General features: G+C 40.2%; 1 protein-coding gene and 1 pseudogene across 2 annotated transcripts in view; one reads left to right on the top strand and one right to left on the bottom strand.

Moving 5' to 3' along the window:
• Positions 1-4,748, bottom strand: part of lrrtm4l1 (leucine rich repeat transmembrane neuronal 4 like 1) — a 41,157-nt gene extending 36,409 nt beyond the window's left edge. For both annotated transcript variants that reach the window (XR_009126651.1, XM_058065167.1), the window contains exon 1: positions 4,343-4,748. Coding sequence is in view for 1 of the 2 variants with exons in the window: in XM_058065167.1 (XP_057921150.1) it covers positions 4,343-4,346 (4 nt within the window). In the remaining variant the exon portion in view is untranslated. The remainder of the gene's footprint in view (positions 1-4,342) is intronic.
• LOC131120080 (alpha-1A adrenergic receptor-like) overlaps positions 1-20,147 on the top strand; it is a 201,736-nt pseudogene that overhangs the window by 62,433 nt on the left and 119,156 nt on the right.

Genomic DNA, 20,147 nt, shown 5'->3' on the forward strand with positions numbered 1-20,147 from the left:
CTCTTTGCCATATATGATTACTGTCACCGTTTATACTAAACATCAATACATGTACGCACGTATATTAGACATGTTATAGAATTAATGCGATCTCTCCACTCTATGCAATACATACAGTAGAATAAAGCTGTAAAAGCCACCATGTCGAGACAGAAATGGCAAGTTTGTCAGCGGTGCCTCATTCACGTACACGGTGCAATTGGGAAGTTGAAAACGGCTCGACAATTATCACAATGCCTCCACTTTGTTAGGTTTTCTTCAGCTCATCACTATTTTGGTTCATATCTAAAGTTACTTGGTAAATTTGTTTACATAATATGTGCGGGGCACAGCGCTGTGCAGACAACTCAACTCAATTGGGATAGCATGACCGCATTTTTTCCATGAAATGTGTTCTTCAGTCATCAAAAACAGGTGTGCTACCTACAATATAAGATTTTTATTTTTTATTTTCAGTTAACAGTACACAGACAGTGGTAACAGTAACCTTCATTAACTGGCCACCATATTAGGTAAACATGCACAGTAGCACAAGAGCAGCAAAATATTACACCCCTTTCACTACGTTGTAGTATGTACATAGAAATCCTAAACTTGTTTCATAACGTACACGGTGCATTTTACAAGACAGCAGGCACGATTGTGCATCAGTCACTGACAGTGTTTGAGAAAAATACAGTCAACAAGGCTGACAGATTATTTCCCCGTTTGCCATGTTTGCATGAATCACCAACTGCATATAGTTCATTAAAAATAATTAAAGAATATAGCATCACTTGCACACATACACAGTACACATATAGCTGGATAATAAACAATACATATAGCAACTTCTCATGAATCCATGTCAATTTCAGACTTAATGTAGTATACAGATTTAAGCCAAGTTAAACCATGTCCACATTCCGGTTCCCACTTCCTTTGAGTAATCAAGTCCAGCGTGGTCTTATTATTTAAGGACCAATATAAACATACTGTATGGTTGAACACTTTTGTCAAGGGGTCATTATGAAAGTTTGTTGCACTAACGAGTATCGCTAACTAATGTGAAATGACAACGACTGTCAAGTTACACAGCATTATGTGTGCACAGTCACTTCCTGTTCAGTGCAATCAATGGTTAGTTTTGGTTTTGATTTTGGCTATATCGAAGGCAACATCAGTCATCCGGTCCGAGGGATGTCGACATGAGCAGGTTCCACTGGGTAGGTAAACAACTACCTCAAAACATCCAGCCTACTCTGCCCTTTGTTGTTAATCACTGAGGTGTTGACTGACCAGTCATTCCCTGGTACAACATCCACCCCCTTTTCTCTCTTGCGTATGTGCTCAATGTGTTTGTCTCTCTCCTGAGTGGAGATTGGTTCTGTTGGTGTGGGTTTATTCATCTGTTTATTTGTTAATGTGTAAAATCCTGCACACGCTCCTGGAAATTAGAGATGGGTACAATAATCAATTAGTCAAGTCATCAGCTATCAATTCTGACTGTCGATTAATCACATCTAGTATTTCAAATGCAGTTACATGGAGCTTATTTAAGACATTGAATTGAGCAGGGATATTTTTTTCTTTTGACCAAAAAATGATCTAGACGTTGCTCTCCATGAGGAAAATAAATATTGACAAGAACATAAAATATGAAACTATATAGTCAGAAAAACTGTATTTTATTCAAGATGTTTAACACATTCTAATAGTGTCTCAGAATGAATGAATGAAATTCAGCATCTTTAAAATTGTGTTGCTTGGATTCACAAAGCACATATCACAAACCAAAGTACTTGATGTTCCCTGAGTTTACCTTTGTTTGGTGAAGTTACTTCACATGTAAAAATAATGTGGCATCCTCCAATTCAAATTACTGTTAGTATTATTCTTGAATAGCTATTTGGTACAATAATAAAAGAAGTGGCGACGTCACTTCAGCAGATTAGTGAGCACAGACGGAACACTTTCATGTTGTTCACCGGGACTCATTAATTGTGTCTTTGACTTAACTTGTTCAAACTTTGTGCTGTTTGCACAATTAAGATAAGGGAAAGCACATATTTTAACCTGGAAACTTGACTTGCTGAAGTAGATTGCTATCACTCACCGGTATCTGCACAATCTAATCCATACAAAAGCTTAATCCAAAAAAGGTGCCTTTTTAAATCTTCTTCTGATTGATACCGAGTACGGCAGTGCAACAATGTGTTAATTATGGTGGATATAGTTTGCAGTTTATCATGGGGTGTCTTTGCTTAAAGCACGTGTCAAACTCAAGGCCTGTGGGCCCACAGAACTGTCTGTAAACGGTGGGCTTACAATGATCTGTGTATAAAGTAATTCTGTCAGTTTCAACTATTTCTGGAGTATTGCTCCTAATTGGCCACTGTATTACATTCAGCACTCGTTGCACAACCATTGTTACTAAAGGTGCCAGATTCGGACTCAAAGCACCTAAAAAAAAACACCACTTTAAAATTATTACAACCTGTCGGTACAAAATAACACCTTAATGAGACATAAGAGACTCGACATATATCATATAACTTGTTTAGTAGCATGGAATGTTAGAAAAGTCTGATATGTGCTGGCTCTATTCTGACCATTTGCCATCCAGTAGGACTTTGCAAATGTGTCAAGCAGCAGTGTGTGTTTCAAGAAGCCATAGTGTTGTGAAAATCCTTCTTCAAATGTGTGATAATGTCATAAGTAAACGCTTCCAGTTCTGTGCCACCACAGAACTTGTGCATGACATGTTTTGCACTCAGCTGCGATGCGTTTTTTTTTACGAAAAACATCACTCCCATTCCTTGCTAAACATGATAGCACATGTTGTTGTGATCACAGGCTGCAGTGGACTGCTTACATTGGGGTGCCAATATGGGAGATGCCGGGCTAATATCAGATATCAATATCAAATCACTACTAATTGTAATGAAATTATTGAAAGCGTAGTAGTATGTTAAGTAGTTGCACTAAGCTGCTTACTAAAAAATGGCAGTTTTATCATAACTGTCCAATCTTCCCAGGGAACTGTCGTATTTTGCCATTCAAAATTACTGCAGGTAACAGTGATGGAAAATATCCAGGTACATCCAAGGTACATTTCTGCCCAGTGGGGGAAATTTGGAAGACCTGACTGGAGAAATTCCCTAATTTTCAAATGTATCGCTTGTAACATTGGTAACACTACAATCTGATGAAATCCAACACAAGAACTGGACCAACGAGACAAAAATGCTCAGTTGTGATTGATATCATATAAATAGGTATTAATGTTACAATACACTTATTATTATGGTTATTATTTTCATATGGCCAAACAATATAATATTATACTGGGATGATGCCCTGCAAGCAGGATAGTAATCATATTCTTGTGGTACAGCTCCTGCATTGGATTCTATTTGACTGTGTAGATCAGGGGTGTCCAAAGTACGGCTCGGGGGCTATTTTTGTGTTAGTCCACAGCATTGTAGGAGTAAAATTAAACAAAACAGATTGCAAAAATGACAAAAAATAACAAAAAAGGCAAAGGGGTACACTAATAAGTTAATAATAATCTATGACACAAAAAGACGTGTAAAGACTTATAAGGGGACAATGTGAATGATGGAAAGTAATGGGTAAATTATGCCTTTAGATGCCTTTGCCTCCCGTTAGACCACTATTAATATCAGTGCATTCATAGGGAAGAATCCCTTGCTTCATTTTGTCGCATCCTACAGCAGCAGTCCCGTGGCTTTTTCTCCAAATTAAAAAAAAAAACTGTGTAATTTGAAGCTTGATTGATTGAAGCTGCAGTAGGCAAGGGAAGTGTGGGTTTGTGATGTACCTTGTGAGCACTAAAATGGAGGAGGCAGTGTGGGATGAGCAGATTGGAGGAGCTGTCAGGAGAATGGGGGGGCGGGGAGGGGGTGCAGAAGTTAGAGGAATGACTCAAATCTGCCACAGCTTGGAATGCTACAGAAAAGGGGGGGGGGGGGGCGCTGAACAAACCTCATCTTTTTTTTTTCTTCCAAGAACAGCTTGTGTTAGTCAAAGCTCTTCAATTAAGGGTTGAGTGTGGGGGGGCTCTATTTATTCCACATCAGTGCACTGCGCAATGCCACTTCACCCATGCTGACTGACTCAGTTACAACACTGTCTCATGGACTATGCACACAATTTGTCTGATTAAATGATGCACCCTGTTGCTGCTTTGTAGAATCATCTTTTGTGGAGAGTGGCCTGAGAATACCTCTTTAGAGCCTCTCAAGGTGTCCCTTTTATAAGTGCGCTATGAATCCACATTGTTGTTGACATGACACACTCACTACAAATGCAACACGCATGCTTTCTTGCCATCACTTACCCATGTTGTATCATCCGTACATATACGTTTAGCAAATCCCCTCCGCGCTGATCACGACTTCTTCTGACTTTCCGATCCAGAGCCGCGGAAACGTTTGATTCTCTCAATCAATGGGTCACTCACGTTCCGTCATTTATTTAAAAAAAAAATGTCCATTTAATTCAAGCTCTTAAAGTTTGTTCCCGCTGCGCAACTTAACACACATCATTAAAAAATGTGCTATCAACAAAGAGCAAGTTGAAAATGTCTCTCCGGGTTGGAGGCATGATTCTGGAACACACGGAATATATAAAGAAGAAAACATCACCTTGAAAAAGTCAAAAAGTGTGGAATAAATGGCTTTCTTGGCGCAGCAGTCTCCTTCCGATGCAGGTGCTCTCTGCAGGCGCGCCAGCAGTACGCGGGAATTGTCAGATGCGCGTGATCGGGCAAGGCGAACGCGTGCGCGCGCCTGAATACGTGTGGGTACGGTGGGTGAACGTGTGAGAGGGAGAGAGGGACGAAATTAGGGGTGGGCGATACTGCAAACGTTGGTATCAATCCGATACCAAGTCAATGAAAGCACAGTAATACCAATACCAATATTGACACCTTCATATTTATTTGACATGATCACTCAATGATTTTGTGATTTCTGCCTGTAATTTGTTAATCATGATTATAATCACAATTAAACAAAAGATAAAGATTTTAGGTCAACAGGACAATGCGGAGGCAAAATGCATGTAAGTGTAAATGCTACGCCAAATTACAGTCCTTAATGAAAAACAGACCTTCCTCACACTAATCCTTCATTCATTCATTTTCTACAGCTTTTTCCACACGAGGGTCGCGGGGGGTGCTGGAGCCTATCCCAGCTGTCTTCGGGCTGTTGGAATGTGGGAGGAAACCGGAGTACCCGGAGAAAACCCACGCATGCACGGGGAGAACATGCAAACTTCACACAGAGATGCCCGAGGGTGGAATTGAACCCTGGTCTCCTAGCTGTGAGGTCTGCACGCTAACCACTAGACCGCCGTGCCACCTCTCACACTAATCACTACTCATTAATTCTTCATTAATAACTATAAATCACTATAAATACCTATTACTATTACTATAAATAACTCTAAATGTATCAGTAACTACTATATGACCCTTAGTTCCTCAGGAATTACATCAACAATGTCACAATGGGAACATAAAACAGAGAAGAAGATAGAAGAGAACTCAAAAATGTCATCTCATCACGCTAGTATCAATCCAGCCCTGATAATATAATAATATTATTCATACTATCGACATTTGTATCGACGCCCACACGCCCACCCTCTTCAATGCATTGTTGGACAGCTGCAGGCATGTATGATCACATATGAAATCTGTTGTTTCTTCAATCATTCTCTGCTGCTCCCCAAACTTAATCATGCTGATATTATGTGGGATATTCAGGTGCATGGTAATTATTATGAGACGAGTGGGTTCAGGCTCATGTTGTGTAATTATTGCAAGGCTGGGTAAATGCGAGTGCTTTGTTAAAACAGATTCTGTTGTCTTTCAACACATTTTTATAACAAGTGGAGTGAACCATCTAGTCAGCAGCTGTTCATAGTTCATTCATTCATTTTCTACCAATTATCCTCACAAGGGTCCCGGAGGTGCTGGAGCCTATCCCAGCTGTCTTCGGGTGAGAGGCGGGGTACACCCTGGACTGGTCGCCAGCCAATCACAGGGCACATATAGACAAACCTATGGACAATTTAGAGTCGCTAATTAACCTAGCATGTTTTTGGAATGTGGGAGGAAACCGGAGTACCCGGAGAAAACCCACGGATGCATGGGGAGAACATGCAAACTCCACACAGAGATGGTGGAAGGGCCAAGATCTCCTAGCTGTGAGGCTGCTCGGACCGCCGTGCAGCCCGCTGTTCATTGTAAAATACCATAAGAATACTCCCAGTGGTTCTCAAATGGGGGTACTAGTACCCCTGACTGTACTTAAAGGCACTCCAGGGGGTACAGTGGGGGTACTGATTCGTTCTCATTTTGTATGTTTGCCCCCTTTTTTCCCCTCGATAATTATTTCATATGCACAAACCTGTTGTTTTTTCTACTGAGCTAATCCAAATACATGAATACGGTTATAGTAACAGATACACAATTAGCAACATGATAACTAGTTGAATTAACAAAGTACCCGTGAGTCGACCAGTCCAGGTTGTTCCCCGCCAATCGCCCAAAGTGAGCTGGTATAGGTTACAGCATACTCTTAATAAATGAATGAACGAGCACCCCTGAGTCCAGATTCAGTAAAAAAAAAAAAAAAAACTTGCAGGTTCCGATCGACTTGTTCATGACTTCCACATACAGTATCTATTCCACAGGGGGTATTCACTGAACAACAGTCGAGAAACACATCAGATAGAAAATGCAACATTTCTCCACAAGCCGATACTTGAACCAGGAATTATCGTCTTGTTAGAAAACAAAGCACTCCCATCATTTATGTTCTTTGAGTGAATTGGAATCGATTGAGAAGTAGCAATGCCCATGACAGTCACGCCTCGCTACTTTGCGCTATGAAGCTGGGATAGGTTCCAGCATACTGAAAATTGATGTATGGTTGGTGCAGTGGCTGCTGTGGCCTCTAGGGGGAGGTGTGAGTGGTGTAAAGATTTAGTTTTTTACTCCAAAACTGGTGAAATACAGTTCAGGGAGAGTGTGGTGAAAATGGACTGGAGCCAGGTGTGGAGTGAGAGGACTCGACTGAATATACCGCAGTTGTGAAGTGAGAGATGGATTTTTTTTTTTGGGTGTGGAGGAGGTGATCACTTTGTGGACACCATCCATTCCTACGTGAATGGATGGTGTCAGTGACTGAAGTATGCCGGAACGTTTTGAATGAATGACAGGGACAGTCTCCTGTAATAACGGTGAGCTATAATAGTGAAGAAGCGGACATTCAGGACCATTGAGTCTCCTAACAATCAGGGTGGTTGGTGGAAAAAGAGAGAGAGGCGATGCCGCCCATGAGGGGCGAGAGGGCACCAATTGAGATTCGAGAGGCGCAGACGCAGCAGGTCGAGGTGTGCAGACGGAAGAAGCAGGGCAGCACCGCCGACCCGGCATAAAACTCAGGATGGAGAGGTGGCGAGAAGCCAGGGGCCGTGATGGCAATTTAGCTGGTCACGTGTGTTCAATTCCCATTCAGTGATGGTGCCAATGTGAATGTAGTTGTTGGTCTCTACAGTCATGCAGAGAAATATAAAATAAAAAATGGAAAAATATATATAACAAAATAACCTTTCTTTGGACAAATAACAATGACAACAAAAATAGCCATTTTGGGCGGTGCAATGGCGTAGTTATTAACTTAAATGAGTTTAGTTCCCATCAAGAAAATAGTAGAAGTTGCTAGATATCAGCTCTTAGGAGCTATTTTTGTTGCCAAACGTTCAAACAAATGCAAGCCTTAAAATAGATTGATAAACTGAAGAAACAACAATGGTCTGACATTTTTTTCGATGCTTTTTCGTGCTCTATAACTGACTGGCGACCAGTGCCGGGTAAATTAGTTGCTTGATAGCCTCCAGCTCCCCGCGACCCTGAACAGGTCAAGTGATAGAAACAAAAAAAAAAAAAAAACAGTATAAGCCGTGTCTGTGATATAAAGTTCCTCCTGCATTGATGCAGTTGAATGACTCACTGAGAATTTAATAACATTGATGGCTTTGGGTTCTGACAATAAACACTGCCTCCAAAAATTTGAGCTGCAATAAAAATGTACCATCTTTTGTCAAGCTACAAAATGTCCTCCCCTGCTGTGTTTGAGCTGGAATTTCAATGCTGCAACAACAAGAGGCAAAACTTTTCAAGAAAGTGCATCAGTCTTTCACACCATGCATTCTTCCAACATGCCAATGTCTTTCCTTTCAAAGCCAGGTTTATATCTGTAACCACTTCTCGTTTTGTCGTCAGTTTACAGCATACTTTAGTAGCTAAATGCCAAAATCTTTAACTCAATCTAAGTGCTGTCCAGCCAAGTCATTTGTTTCACTTTTTTTCCCCTCACAACGCCATCTGGCTGGATTTAAAGAGTAATGTGAACATTATGACATTTTGAGCCAATTACATTAACAAGAGTAAACGGGGATAAACACAAAAGAAACGTCAAAAAAGCACCTTTTTTGTCCATCTGTTTATGACTAGCAGTTCATGGAGAATTGACTTAAGACTAAGTAGACTTAAAATCAATACAAACTTACTATGTATGCAATTGTGTGGTTTGTCTTTTGCCCGTGTCTTTTGATTTATTTAAAGATGTAAGCATGGCTATTCTCCAGGAAGTAAAATAGATCAGAAAGACTTCAGCACAAGCTGAGCTGTAGTGATCCGAAACGCTATGTATCTAATAAGTTGTTTGTTATCGCTTTGGGCACAAACCTGATAGTACCAGAATAATCGTCCTCGGTCAGAGCTCCTTTGGATGTCAGTTCAATTCGGTTTGTTTGTGCCAGTCACATGGTAACAGCATCTCTTCCTATTTGCAAGGATCACAGATCACAAAGCAAATGTTTTTTTGTGTGAAGAACCTCAGGTTTTTATTAGCCATTATGAAGCATTCAGTTGTTAGAGCACTCTTAAGGACTATGTATACAAAAAAGGAATAACATTTAATGCTGAGTGTGAAAAGAATATTTGAGACTTTGAGTGACATGAGCTATAAAATTCAGTTAACAAGCACACCATGTAGCCTGCTGGAGCTTTGACTTTGGCCCACTCATGTGCAGTACCCTCCAGAGAAGGTGTGGCCATAAATCACCAAGGTCAGGTTTTCCAGGAGTCTTCAGGTAGAAGCTCTAACTTTAGCAAATTCCAGTGTCAGAGCAGAACATTTGATGGTAGTGTTTGATTCATGGTCTCTTTAACATGTGTTAGGAGTTCCATAGCTTTTCAGAGATCAGTGAGGTGTCTGAAATCCGCATCTTGATACAGGGTGTTTAAGATTCATAGAGAAGAACTCCCGCTAATATAACAGACAGCACACACAGAGAACCAGACCACACACACATCACACACACAAGCATACAAGGTGAAATGTCAAAGTGATGGGGCTTTCAAATGAAGACTGAAACCGTGAGCTGAGTTAGTGCACCTTGACAGTCGTCAGGAGGAAGACTAACATCTCTCTAACAAGTAGATGCATTTGTTGATCCCCGAGATGCTAAAATCCTTACAGATGAAATTGGGACATGAGATGCAGGCCACCCCATGTCTTTAGGTTAGCTAACGATAACCAAATACCTGATCTGGAAGTTATTTTGGATATATACTGAATATGGTAATGGTTTTATTTCATTTGAACATGCATCAGATTACAATTGAGTGCATCACATAATCAGTTCACAGTTCCACATGTCCAAAAGGAGTAGGAAGAAGCAAAGCTTATTAAATCCTACCCCTCCATCTGGTACTTTTACAATCAGTAACTGTTACATTTGTTCACTTCCTGCTTTCCATAATACAGTTTAAGGTTTTTTGTTTTTAATAATGTGCCTCGTACCAAAGTACTAGATGATATGACCATCCAATGACATAATGTGTACCATAGTAAGTGTCAATATAGTGATATATATAGCACATCATGACTGGTTCAAGACTCTTCATCCTTGTATTTAGCAAACATCAACTGCTTGTATTGTTTCTTGAATTGGCTCATCGTTGTGCATTGTTTGAGGTCCTTACTCAATCCATTCCATAGTTTGATTCCACATACTGAAATGCTATGGCTTTTTAACGTAGTCCTAGCATATAAGTGTTTCAAATGTAGTTCTTCCATGAGATCATATTTCTCCTCTCTTGTAGAGAAGTATTGGATGACATTTTTAGGTAATTGGCTTTTTTTAGCCTTATGCATTATTTTAGCTGTTTGAAGATGAACTATATCAGCAAGTTGAAGTATTCGTGATTTTAGAAATAAGGAGTTAGTACAAGTACATTTTCTTTAATCAGACACGTACCTACATTTGTGAGCTATTGGTATATCATCCTCATTACAGTTATAGTTTATTATATAGTTATTATACATTCATTCATTTTCTACCGATTATCCTCACGAGGGTCGCGGGGGTGCTGGAGCCTATCCTAGTTGTCTTCGGGCGAGAGGCGGGGTACACCCTGGACTGGTCGCCAGCCAATCACAGGGCACATATAGACAAACAACCATTCACACTCACATTCATACCTATGGACAATTTGGAGTCGCCAATTAACCTAGCATGTTTTTGGAATGTGGGAGGAAACCGGAGTACCCGGAGAAAACCCACGCATGCACGGGGAGAACATGCAAACTCCATCAGAGATGGCCGAGGGTGGAATTGAACTCGGGTCTCCTAGCTGCCGTGCAGCCCTAGTTATTATACAGTTACAGGGTGTATTATAGGAATCGGATAATAAAACGGAAAACGGAATCCTACAATATCGAAGTACCACTGTATGTGCCCTGTGACTGACTGGAAACCATTTCAGGGTATCCGAAGATAACTGGTCTAGCATCAGTGTGGTCTGGTTTGCGTTCACAGGTAGCTGCTTAAAGTCTCACCTCAAGTGGACAGTGTATATGATAATGTGAATATGATAATTGTCCAATGATCTCAAGCACCCAAAACAACATGACTTCTTCTAAACTTTACTTACTGTAGCAATTTCTTTTTACCAGCTGAGATGGAAAAAGATCAAGAAGGTTCCTGTAGATGTGCTGTAAGAAGACAGCCTTGCTGACAACTTCATCACACAGTAATGAGCAGCACAAGTTGAACTGTATTTTTACTTCAGGGCTTAGATTTAACTCTTATTTTTCACTCTGCTTTTGTGTTGGTTACGGTCTTACAATAATCGGTGTTTTGGTCCATTGTTTTTTTGTCCATTGCCCGTTGGTTCGTCTATGTTCACACTTGCCTCACTCAGGATTAGAGTCTGGTCCTAGTTCGTTTTAACTGGACCAAAGACAAGTGCCATAAAATAACAACTGTCTTCTTACATTCTTTCTGTGGACGACCTCAGGACTTATTTGTCGTTATGAAGCATTCAGTACAGACTGAGATATTAAATATTTTTGAAATATTTTTACTCTGCTGCGCTATTCTTCTGTTCAGGGCTTACTAAGTCTACGACTGTGCCCCTGAGCCTTGGCCTTCCGATGAAGCATTTAAAATTAGCATATTGATCAACATGATGTCCGATCTCATTTTCTTCTACTGAGAAGGCGAGTGTTTACTCGAGATGCTCAATATTAGCCGATATAGCTCTTCCCTCAAACTAACGTTGTGTAATAAACACATCATGCTTCTTCTACTGGATGCGTTTCTCATATAAACACTGTTTGTGTAAAATAATACACATAGTGTAATATGAATTACAAGTCATACAAAAAGTGCCAACATGTGGTTCTGCCCGAGACGTGAAATTAGATTAGAAGTATTTATTCCCTCCTAAAATTGTTCATGTTCTGCATGATTTTCCTTAGTTTTCACGTTGTTTTCTATTTTCTGCTCTTATTTTGATTTTATGTTTCCTGTTGGAGTGATGAGCTGCTTTGCAGTCACTGGAGTGCTTGTTTCTCATTAGTAGTCAGTGCTATTACTTATCTGGAGCAGCATTACATGTAAAGATCAGAATGGCAGCATTGGCATATTGGTATTATTAGGGATGAGTGAGTACACCACTATCTGTGTCTGTATCTGTTCACCCATCTAAATTATCTCTATTCTTAGCTGTACTCGGAGTGGGCCGGGCATAAACCGGAAATGGGTGGGTGCCTGTATACTGTATAGACTGTATACTGTCAATAGAAACTTTGAGATAGAAATATGTGCAAATTTGTACTTGTAAGAGGGTTGTAATTATACCTTGTGGATTTATTGTTGACTTCGTGCTTGGGTAGTTGAGATAATGATGAGTTGTCATGTTGTCATCGTTCATAACACATGGGTTGGTGGACCTAATAAACATTGTGGAATATTCAGTGGATGTCCGCATCATTTCAAGATTGGTTTTGGAGGCCGATATAAAGGCCCAAAAAAGGCCAGCATTGTTAGTCCAGTGAACGGCATCATGCTACATGTATCACATGACCAACATCTCCGGGCACTGGGTATGGTGGAGGCCGGTTTGAGCTACAGTGATATAGCCAAGTTTATGGGCTGTTCCCAAACCACACTTGTATTGACTATTGTGACATTGTGTTTCTGTATGCCAATATCCTAAATAAAATCCAGTTTAGAGCTTCAAAACAAAAATGATGTCGAAAAATAGGTTACATAGTAGAACAGAAACTAAGAAAGGCACTTTGTAAGTAGTAGCTTACTAAGAAATACTGAACCTTCGAGCAACATTTAGAAAAACGTATTATTCTTATCAAGACAATGACTACAAATGTATGGTGGACGACATTAATGATGATGATGTTAAGGGTCTGTGTGTGGTTTTGTTCTAGTCTTAAACTTTGTTGTCATATCTAGGACAACACAACATTGTGCTGTGAATAGCAAATGTTAAATGTCTCAACTTGGCAGGCATCTTTTTTTATCAGCCTTGCTTTTCCAATCCATTACTGCCTACCAATTATCACGGGACACAGAAGACAGATGCTTTCTTTTGAAAGCAGCGTTACCGTGGTTTACACTGTTTGCCAGTTTTGTTTTATTTATTTTGATTTTCTGCGCTTAAACAAAGAAAAAACATTTAAACAAAAATACTAAAAATAATCAAAAACATGTCCAATGAAAGGTGGCAGAACGAATTGAGAACAAACGAGTCATTATTATGGCATATAAAAAAGACCCTGTGGGACTCTATTTTATTTTAACTGCATGAACTGTTTCCTGTTACGCAAATAACTAACTTTCCATTCATGTGCAACTCATCTGATGATGATTTCATTCATTTCATTTATTTTCTACCACTTATCCTCAGGCAGGGTACACCCTGGACTGGTGGCCAGCCAATCACAGGGCACATATAGACAAACAACCATTCACACTCACATTCATACCTATGGACAATTTGGAGTCCCCAATTAACCTAGCATGTTTTTTGAATGGAGGAAACCAGAGTACCCGAAGAAAACCCACGCATGCACGGGGAGAACATGCAAACTCCACACAGAGATGGCCAAGGGTGGAATCGAACTTGAGTCTCCTAGCTGTGTGGTCTGCGCGCTAACTACTCGGCTGGTATGTAGTTGGAGAAAGAAAAAGATATTGAACAAACAAGTTGCATTTCTATGGGGAAAAGTTCACCTTATCATACATTTATATATTTCTAGCTCAGCATCAAAGTTTGAGTGATAAAACGAAAATATAAAACTAGTCAAAAGAGCAAAAAGCTTGCCTGTAACTATTTCAGGAATCAAGGATTTAATTGTATCTCTGTAGAGAACAGACTGAAGTATAAACAAATACTAAATAAGATATTTTCCATGTAATCCTCAGGGTGGCTTGTATGAATTGTAGATGGTGGAACCTCCAAAGTTAAACACAATCCAACCTGTGGTGCTGACATCCCGGTTTAAATAGTAAGGTCTCCCATAGGAAATAATGTACAGTGAATTAATTCCTTCCGAGCTCACTAAACTGTTGTAATAAAAAAAAAAAAACTTTATTAACTGTACCAGGCAATGCTTTAGGAAACATTTTGTGGATGTTGGTGTTTACAGAAGAATACTGTGACACTTTGGAGTCGTCAATTAACCTGTTTTTGGAATGTGGGAGGAAACCGGAGTACCTGGAGAAAACCCACGCATGCACGGGGAGAACATGCAAACTCCACACAGAGATGCGGAAGCGGAGAATCGAACTAAACGTTAAGCGTAAACATAACATCTATTTACAAATGTTTTAAATTTCAGAGTATTTGCGTGTTATTTGTCTGTTTTTTTTCAACTATTGAGACAATAATAAAAGTGCCACAAAATCAAAAATAGGGCATAGTCCATGATATGCGTTACTATTGGATTTTTTACTGATCTGTTTATTATAATTAATACACTTTGAGGAACTATTGTTTAACATCATGTCTTCAGGAGGCAAAGTTACTATGTTACTTTTGTCCAAACAAACAATGCTTTGAAGGCCACCGTCTTGAAGCATGGTTCATCCATTAGCTCTGTGTGTCCATGTACTGTACAGGTACTGTATGTGTACTAGCGATTGTTAAGGCTAGAGAATCAAGGACTTTCTTTCAACAAACCAATAAAACATGAACCTCTGGCTTAGTGTACTTTATTTGGAGCTGAGGACAAAGTGTCACTTTTTCAATTTGTACAATTTCATACAGGTTAATCTTAATAGAATCTGCAGTATGTGGGGGTGCGTGACAGAGAGCGAGTATGGTATGTGTGTGTTTGAACGGCTAAGACAAAGAGCATCGCATAGGGGAAAGATGAGAGGAGAAGCTTTTTCTCATCTTTCCAACAGACTTTGGAACGATGACATTGGGTTTGCTCTTGTATACCAAACAGCCTAGGTTAAGTTTAACCATGAACTACTTCGTTTTCTGGCCATGAACTGTTCATGGAAAGAATTTATTTCTGCAGAAGGTTTCTTTGAGTTTTAATCATGATTAATTTTGATACTCAAGTCCTCTGTCGTACTCTGGTTTAATGATTTGGTCATGGGTTAGACCCCACAAGAAGGGATACATGAACAAATTACTGCAAAAAAGAAGGAACCGGCCCTGAGTAACGAGGAAATCCAAGCAAGCATGTGACAGTTGAATAGGAATAACAAACGCGATCATCAGAATGGGATGGCCAATACAAAACAGTGGAGGCAGACAGTCAGTTTGTGAACATGCCGTGAGAGCTGTTGTGACTGCAGTAGCACTGATGCCTTCCTTGCTTGTTGTGAAGACACACTGCGGTGATCAGTTCCAATATCTGCTAAAAAAAGTAAGAACTCTCACACTGTTAATAAAACAAATGGAATATGTTCACAATCATCTCTTCTGGGATGAGCACTCTGTTTTTGTTCACTGCAGCTGTGGTTTTTGCTCTGCGGAGTGTTAGGAAATGAATATTTTCCGGAAACCAGATCAGATCAATGCACAAACAAACTAACGTAAAATTTCCTGATCATTGGGAGTACCTACACAGCAGGAAGATAAGCACTTGGACCTAACTAAACCTTAGTTATTAGGCCAACTGATGATACTCTGCAATTGCTTGTTATCTACTCCTTTTCATATTAAAATGAAAACCATGTTTGAGACTCATAGACTGAATGAAGGAATCCGGGTGGACTTCATCCTGTTAAAACGGCAGGTCCAGTGTTGCCAGATGGAAAATGTCATCAAAACATGTTTTCAGGTGCTCACAAGCCACATAAAATAAAGTTACAGGCCCATGGGTTTTGAGTTTGACACCCCTGAAAGGCATAAGATACCGATCAGGTTGCTAGGTTGCAGACTATAGGACTGCACGTAGACTTGAACCAGTAAGGCAGAAGCGGCAACAACAGAAAAGGGTTTTATCAGAGCCTACTATGGAGAGTGTAAGAGACTGCTTTGTAATTCATGTTTATCCTACGTTAACGTCACATTAAGATTTATACATAAATGGAATGTTCTTTTTATGATTCTTGGTCACTTTCAACAACCATTGACACTTAACAGAAAACATACTGCTCACATATATATGTTTACTGTATATATATCCTATATATGATAACTTTATATGGCATACAGTAGATAATTTCACACTGCTTGCATCTCTAATATACTGTTCACCTCGCTGCAAATTCTGAGGCCCGATTGACTTTCAAAGATGGTGCTTCCAAAGACAATAGCACATTAAAATGGTGCATTCAAGGGCCGCCGAACAAAGCATGAAATCGATGAAAAAACATTATCAGTGAAGCATAAACCTTTCACTTGTATTGTCACGTATTTCTAAGACAGCTGCTGCACAAATTATTTATTGAATAATAAGAAAGCCATCAAATCTTTTGTTGGGTCTAGTCCATACTGTACTGTCCCAGATATTATGAAATTATACTAACATTACACAATAGGATATATCACTGGATTCCGAGGTGAATTGTACTCTTCTCAGGGCCAAAATGGGGTAAAAATGTTTTGCAGTAAAAGTCAAGTGTCGAGGCTAACAAAAAAAACAAAAAATCAATATCTTAAGGGTACCACTTCACTGGCACGCCGTTGGTTGCTATAAGCTTGTGTAAAGTCCTTTTTTTCTAAAAGCATCCATTCTGGGTCGTGGCAGCTCACTTGACATTGTGAGAATAAAACAGCTTCAGAAAGCATGGCCTTGATCTGCCTCCTGTGTAAAGAAAAAACTGCAACTTTTTCAGTCAACCCATCTTATATTTACACCATCGAGGTGGTAAATATTTATCATTTTCTACCTTTGTGTCTACCATCCTCCGATAAAGCCATTTCTGTAAAGTTTCTGGTTGAAAGAGATTGCTGTTGCCTCCACTGACTCTACGACCTTCATCGTTGTGGTCTGTCCCCTCACGTCAGTCGGTGTAGGCCCTTGTCAGCCCCCCACCCCCCCTTTCAGCTTAGTGACTATGTTGAAACAGTGGTGTAGGCTGTCAAGGAGAGGAATTGGCTTGTGATTGGCTGGTCAGCTTTAGCACCTCTGTGTTCAAGGAGAGAAATGAAATCAGGCACCTTGTCTAAGCACATTTTCCCCAACTAAAATATGTCCTCAAGTAGTCTCTTTGGCATCATGTTTAATATTGTTTTGATATTAATATTGATTTGTTGATATTGGTAAGAAAACGTCTAATTTGGGTCTCAAAGGGGCAGTGAGCCAAAGTCAAATTAGAATTCTTTATCTATGCCTACAACAACAAAGCTGCAAGTCTGACTTTCCAGGAAGGATGTGCGCTTTATTGGCTGAAAATTATATTTTTTATTGATTTTGTTTGTGAACTTGACCTAGTAATTACTGTACACCCATCTGGGCTTTTCTGATAATGACACAACATATTAATTAAGTGCCCTGCAAAAGCATATACAATCAAGCAGGTGTTTGGTCTGCTTTCAGTTTGCTCACCAGGGATGTATTTGTGTGCAAAATTACAGGGGAACAATCAGGCATGGAAGGGCATCGATCACATCTTAATATGCAGATGATGTTGCTTCATCAGGCTCAGCATTCACAAAGGTGTTTGCAGCAGAGCGTGAAGCTGCCGGGATGAGAATCCACACCTTAAACTCTAAGGGAAGGTTTTTTTGTGTGAGGAAACTGTGGATTGCACCTTCAGGGTGTAAAGTTCTTTAGATGCCCTTTTTTCCTTAGACATGTCCCCTTTTTGGAAACAAAAGAAAGAATTGTCCCGGATTATCTCCGATGGCAGGCCCATGCAATCATTCGCCATTCGCCTATATTCACATGTAGATTCATTCATTCATTTTCTACCGCTTTTTCCTCACTAGGTAGTGCAGTAGCAGCAGTACCAAAAATCCACTGAACCCCTACCGGAGGTATAACAAGTCGTACTTGGTATCAAAATGTTCGTTAGAACCTCTACTTTTCAGAACTGGTGTTGTACTTTGAAAAAGTTGTGTATAACATAGTCAATTAACCCCTTTATTGCCGAAACACGCAAAAAAACGACACTTCCTCATACCTTCAATTTATTCAACCCAGGCACTATAAAACTTTATTTGATGCCACTACAATGCTATTTCTTTATTAACAGAGGTCTGTGGATATCATCTGGACATCAGTGGTGGTGTAAAAATCCCAAGGGGGGTAGTCTGGGGCCCCAAAATGGGGATTTTAGCCCCTTTTTCTACTTTTTCTTCAGGAAAACACCCCTTGTGAGCCCAATTTCAACTCAGATAAAGAGTGTTTGGTATCAAAATGTTCGTTGGAACCTCTTCTTTTCAGAACTGGTGTTGTACTTTGAGAAAAATTTGTGTAACATGGTCAATTAACCCCTTTATTTCAGAAACACATTAAAAACGAAACTTCCGTACACCTTCAATTTCTTCAACCCAGTCACTATAAAACTTTGTTTGATACCACTACAAGACTATTTCTTTATTAGTAGAGGTCTGTGGATATCATCTGGACATCAGTGGTGGTGTAAAAATCCCAGGGGGGGTAGTCTGGGGCCCCAAAACGGGGATTTTAACCCCTTTTTTCTACTTTTTTATATCTTATTTCTATCTTATTTATATATTTTTTTCTATCTCAGGAGGAGATCATGATGAACTTGGCCAGACAAGGAAAGCAAGGGATAGAAATGACGTACTCTCTGTAATTGCGTACATAACGGACAGTTGCGAAAATCCATTTGATCTGAACAGCGTTCCTAGTGAGCTTGTGAATATCTCAAGTGGGAAAATTGCCACAAAACCGGTTGTGCAGTCCCTGACAACGATTCCAGGAAAGGGAAAAGGCATACTGGATAATTTCATTGCCCAGCGACTTGTGGATGGTGGAGAGAAAGACTTTTGGGATGCAGTACCCAAGTCTGTGGCCACAACATTCGAGAGCATGAAGAAATCTCTATCGTTTGATAAAGCCAAGAAGCTGTTACTTGACCCAGAGGTGTTGTTCCGTCGATTGCTTTGTGTTGCAAGACACAGAGAAATCAACCTGAAGGATGTCTTGTCGTATGAGCTGACCCCAGTACCGCCAGCATTATTCCATGACGATGGTGCCATGCGAAAGGTGACTAAATCAGACCTTGCTAGCAAGCTTGAAGAACGTTGCCAGAAGGAAACAGTTCTGAAATCAGAAGCCTACACACGAACTGCATACATAATTGATGGAATGAGTCTTGTACAAAGTGTGAATGAAACACACTTCCAGACATTCGATGATTTGGGACAGATCATCTTGAAAAGACTGACCAGACTATTGAAAAATCCAGACTTGCATATTGAAGTCGAAACGGTGGTCTTTGACCGTTATGATGTAGATGCAAGCTTGAACATCAAGGGAGGAGAAAGACAACGACGTGGGGACAGTCATGAACATAGAGCTTCCCACAAGGTAATTGGGAATAGGAAAGTTCCTAACTACAAACAGTTTCTCAAGTCCGGAAAGAATAAAGCAGAACTGATATATTTTCTTAGTCAATATATAGAGGCGAGAGCACCTGACATGATTGCACCAGACAAAACACTGGTGATTGCTGGGGGTTACCCGAACCCAGAGACAGTGAAACAAATATCTGCTGAAGGACCTTGTACGATGGAGAACCTGGCTTCGACACAAGCTGAAGCCGACACAAGAATTGTGTTACATGCAACACACTCAGCTTCCTTTCCACGGACCATCGTCAGATGCGATGACACTGATGTCCTTGTGTTGCTGTTGCATTATCAGAGTGGAGGAATGTTGAGTCGGGAGGTCTACATGCACGCAGGTCATGCCGGAAAATTCACCACAAAAGAGAGATTCATTCCAGTGACTAAGATTGCTGAAGAAGTAGGGCCATTACTCTGCTCCATTTTGCCAGCAATGCACGCCCTTTCAGGATGTGACACTACTAGCGGATTTTTCAAAATAGGGAAACGAACTGCATTCAATGCGCTTCAAAAGCATCAAGATGAGTTGAAAGGCCTTTCTGAATTCAACAGTCCTGGACCAGAGGTGGGAATGGATTCTGCAAGAAAATTCGGTATCCTCATTTACAAAGGTCGTAAGGACAGACATTGCAAAACTTTGGATGAATTGCGTCTCATCCACTCATCAACAACCAACAAGCCAGTGGTGTCACTCCCTCCTACAGAGGATGCTTTTCAACAGCACGCACTCCGGGCAAAATATCAGACCATGGTATGG

The sequence above is a fragment of the Doryrhamphus excisus genome, chromosome 2, assembly GCF_030265055.1.
Source record: "Doryrhamphus excisus isolate RoL2022-K1 chromosome 2, RoL_Dexc_1.0, whole genome shotgun sequence".
Classification (NCBI taxonomy): domain Eukaryota; kingdom Metazoa; phylum Chordata; class Actinopteri; order Syngnathiformes; family Syngnathidae; genus Doryrhamphus; species Doryrhamphus excisus.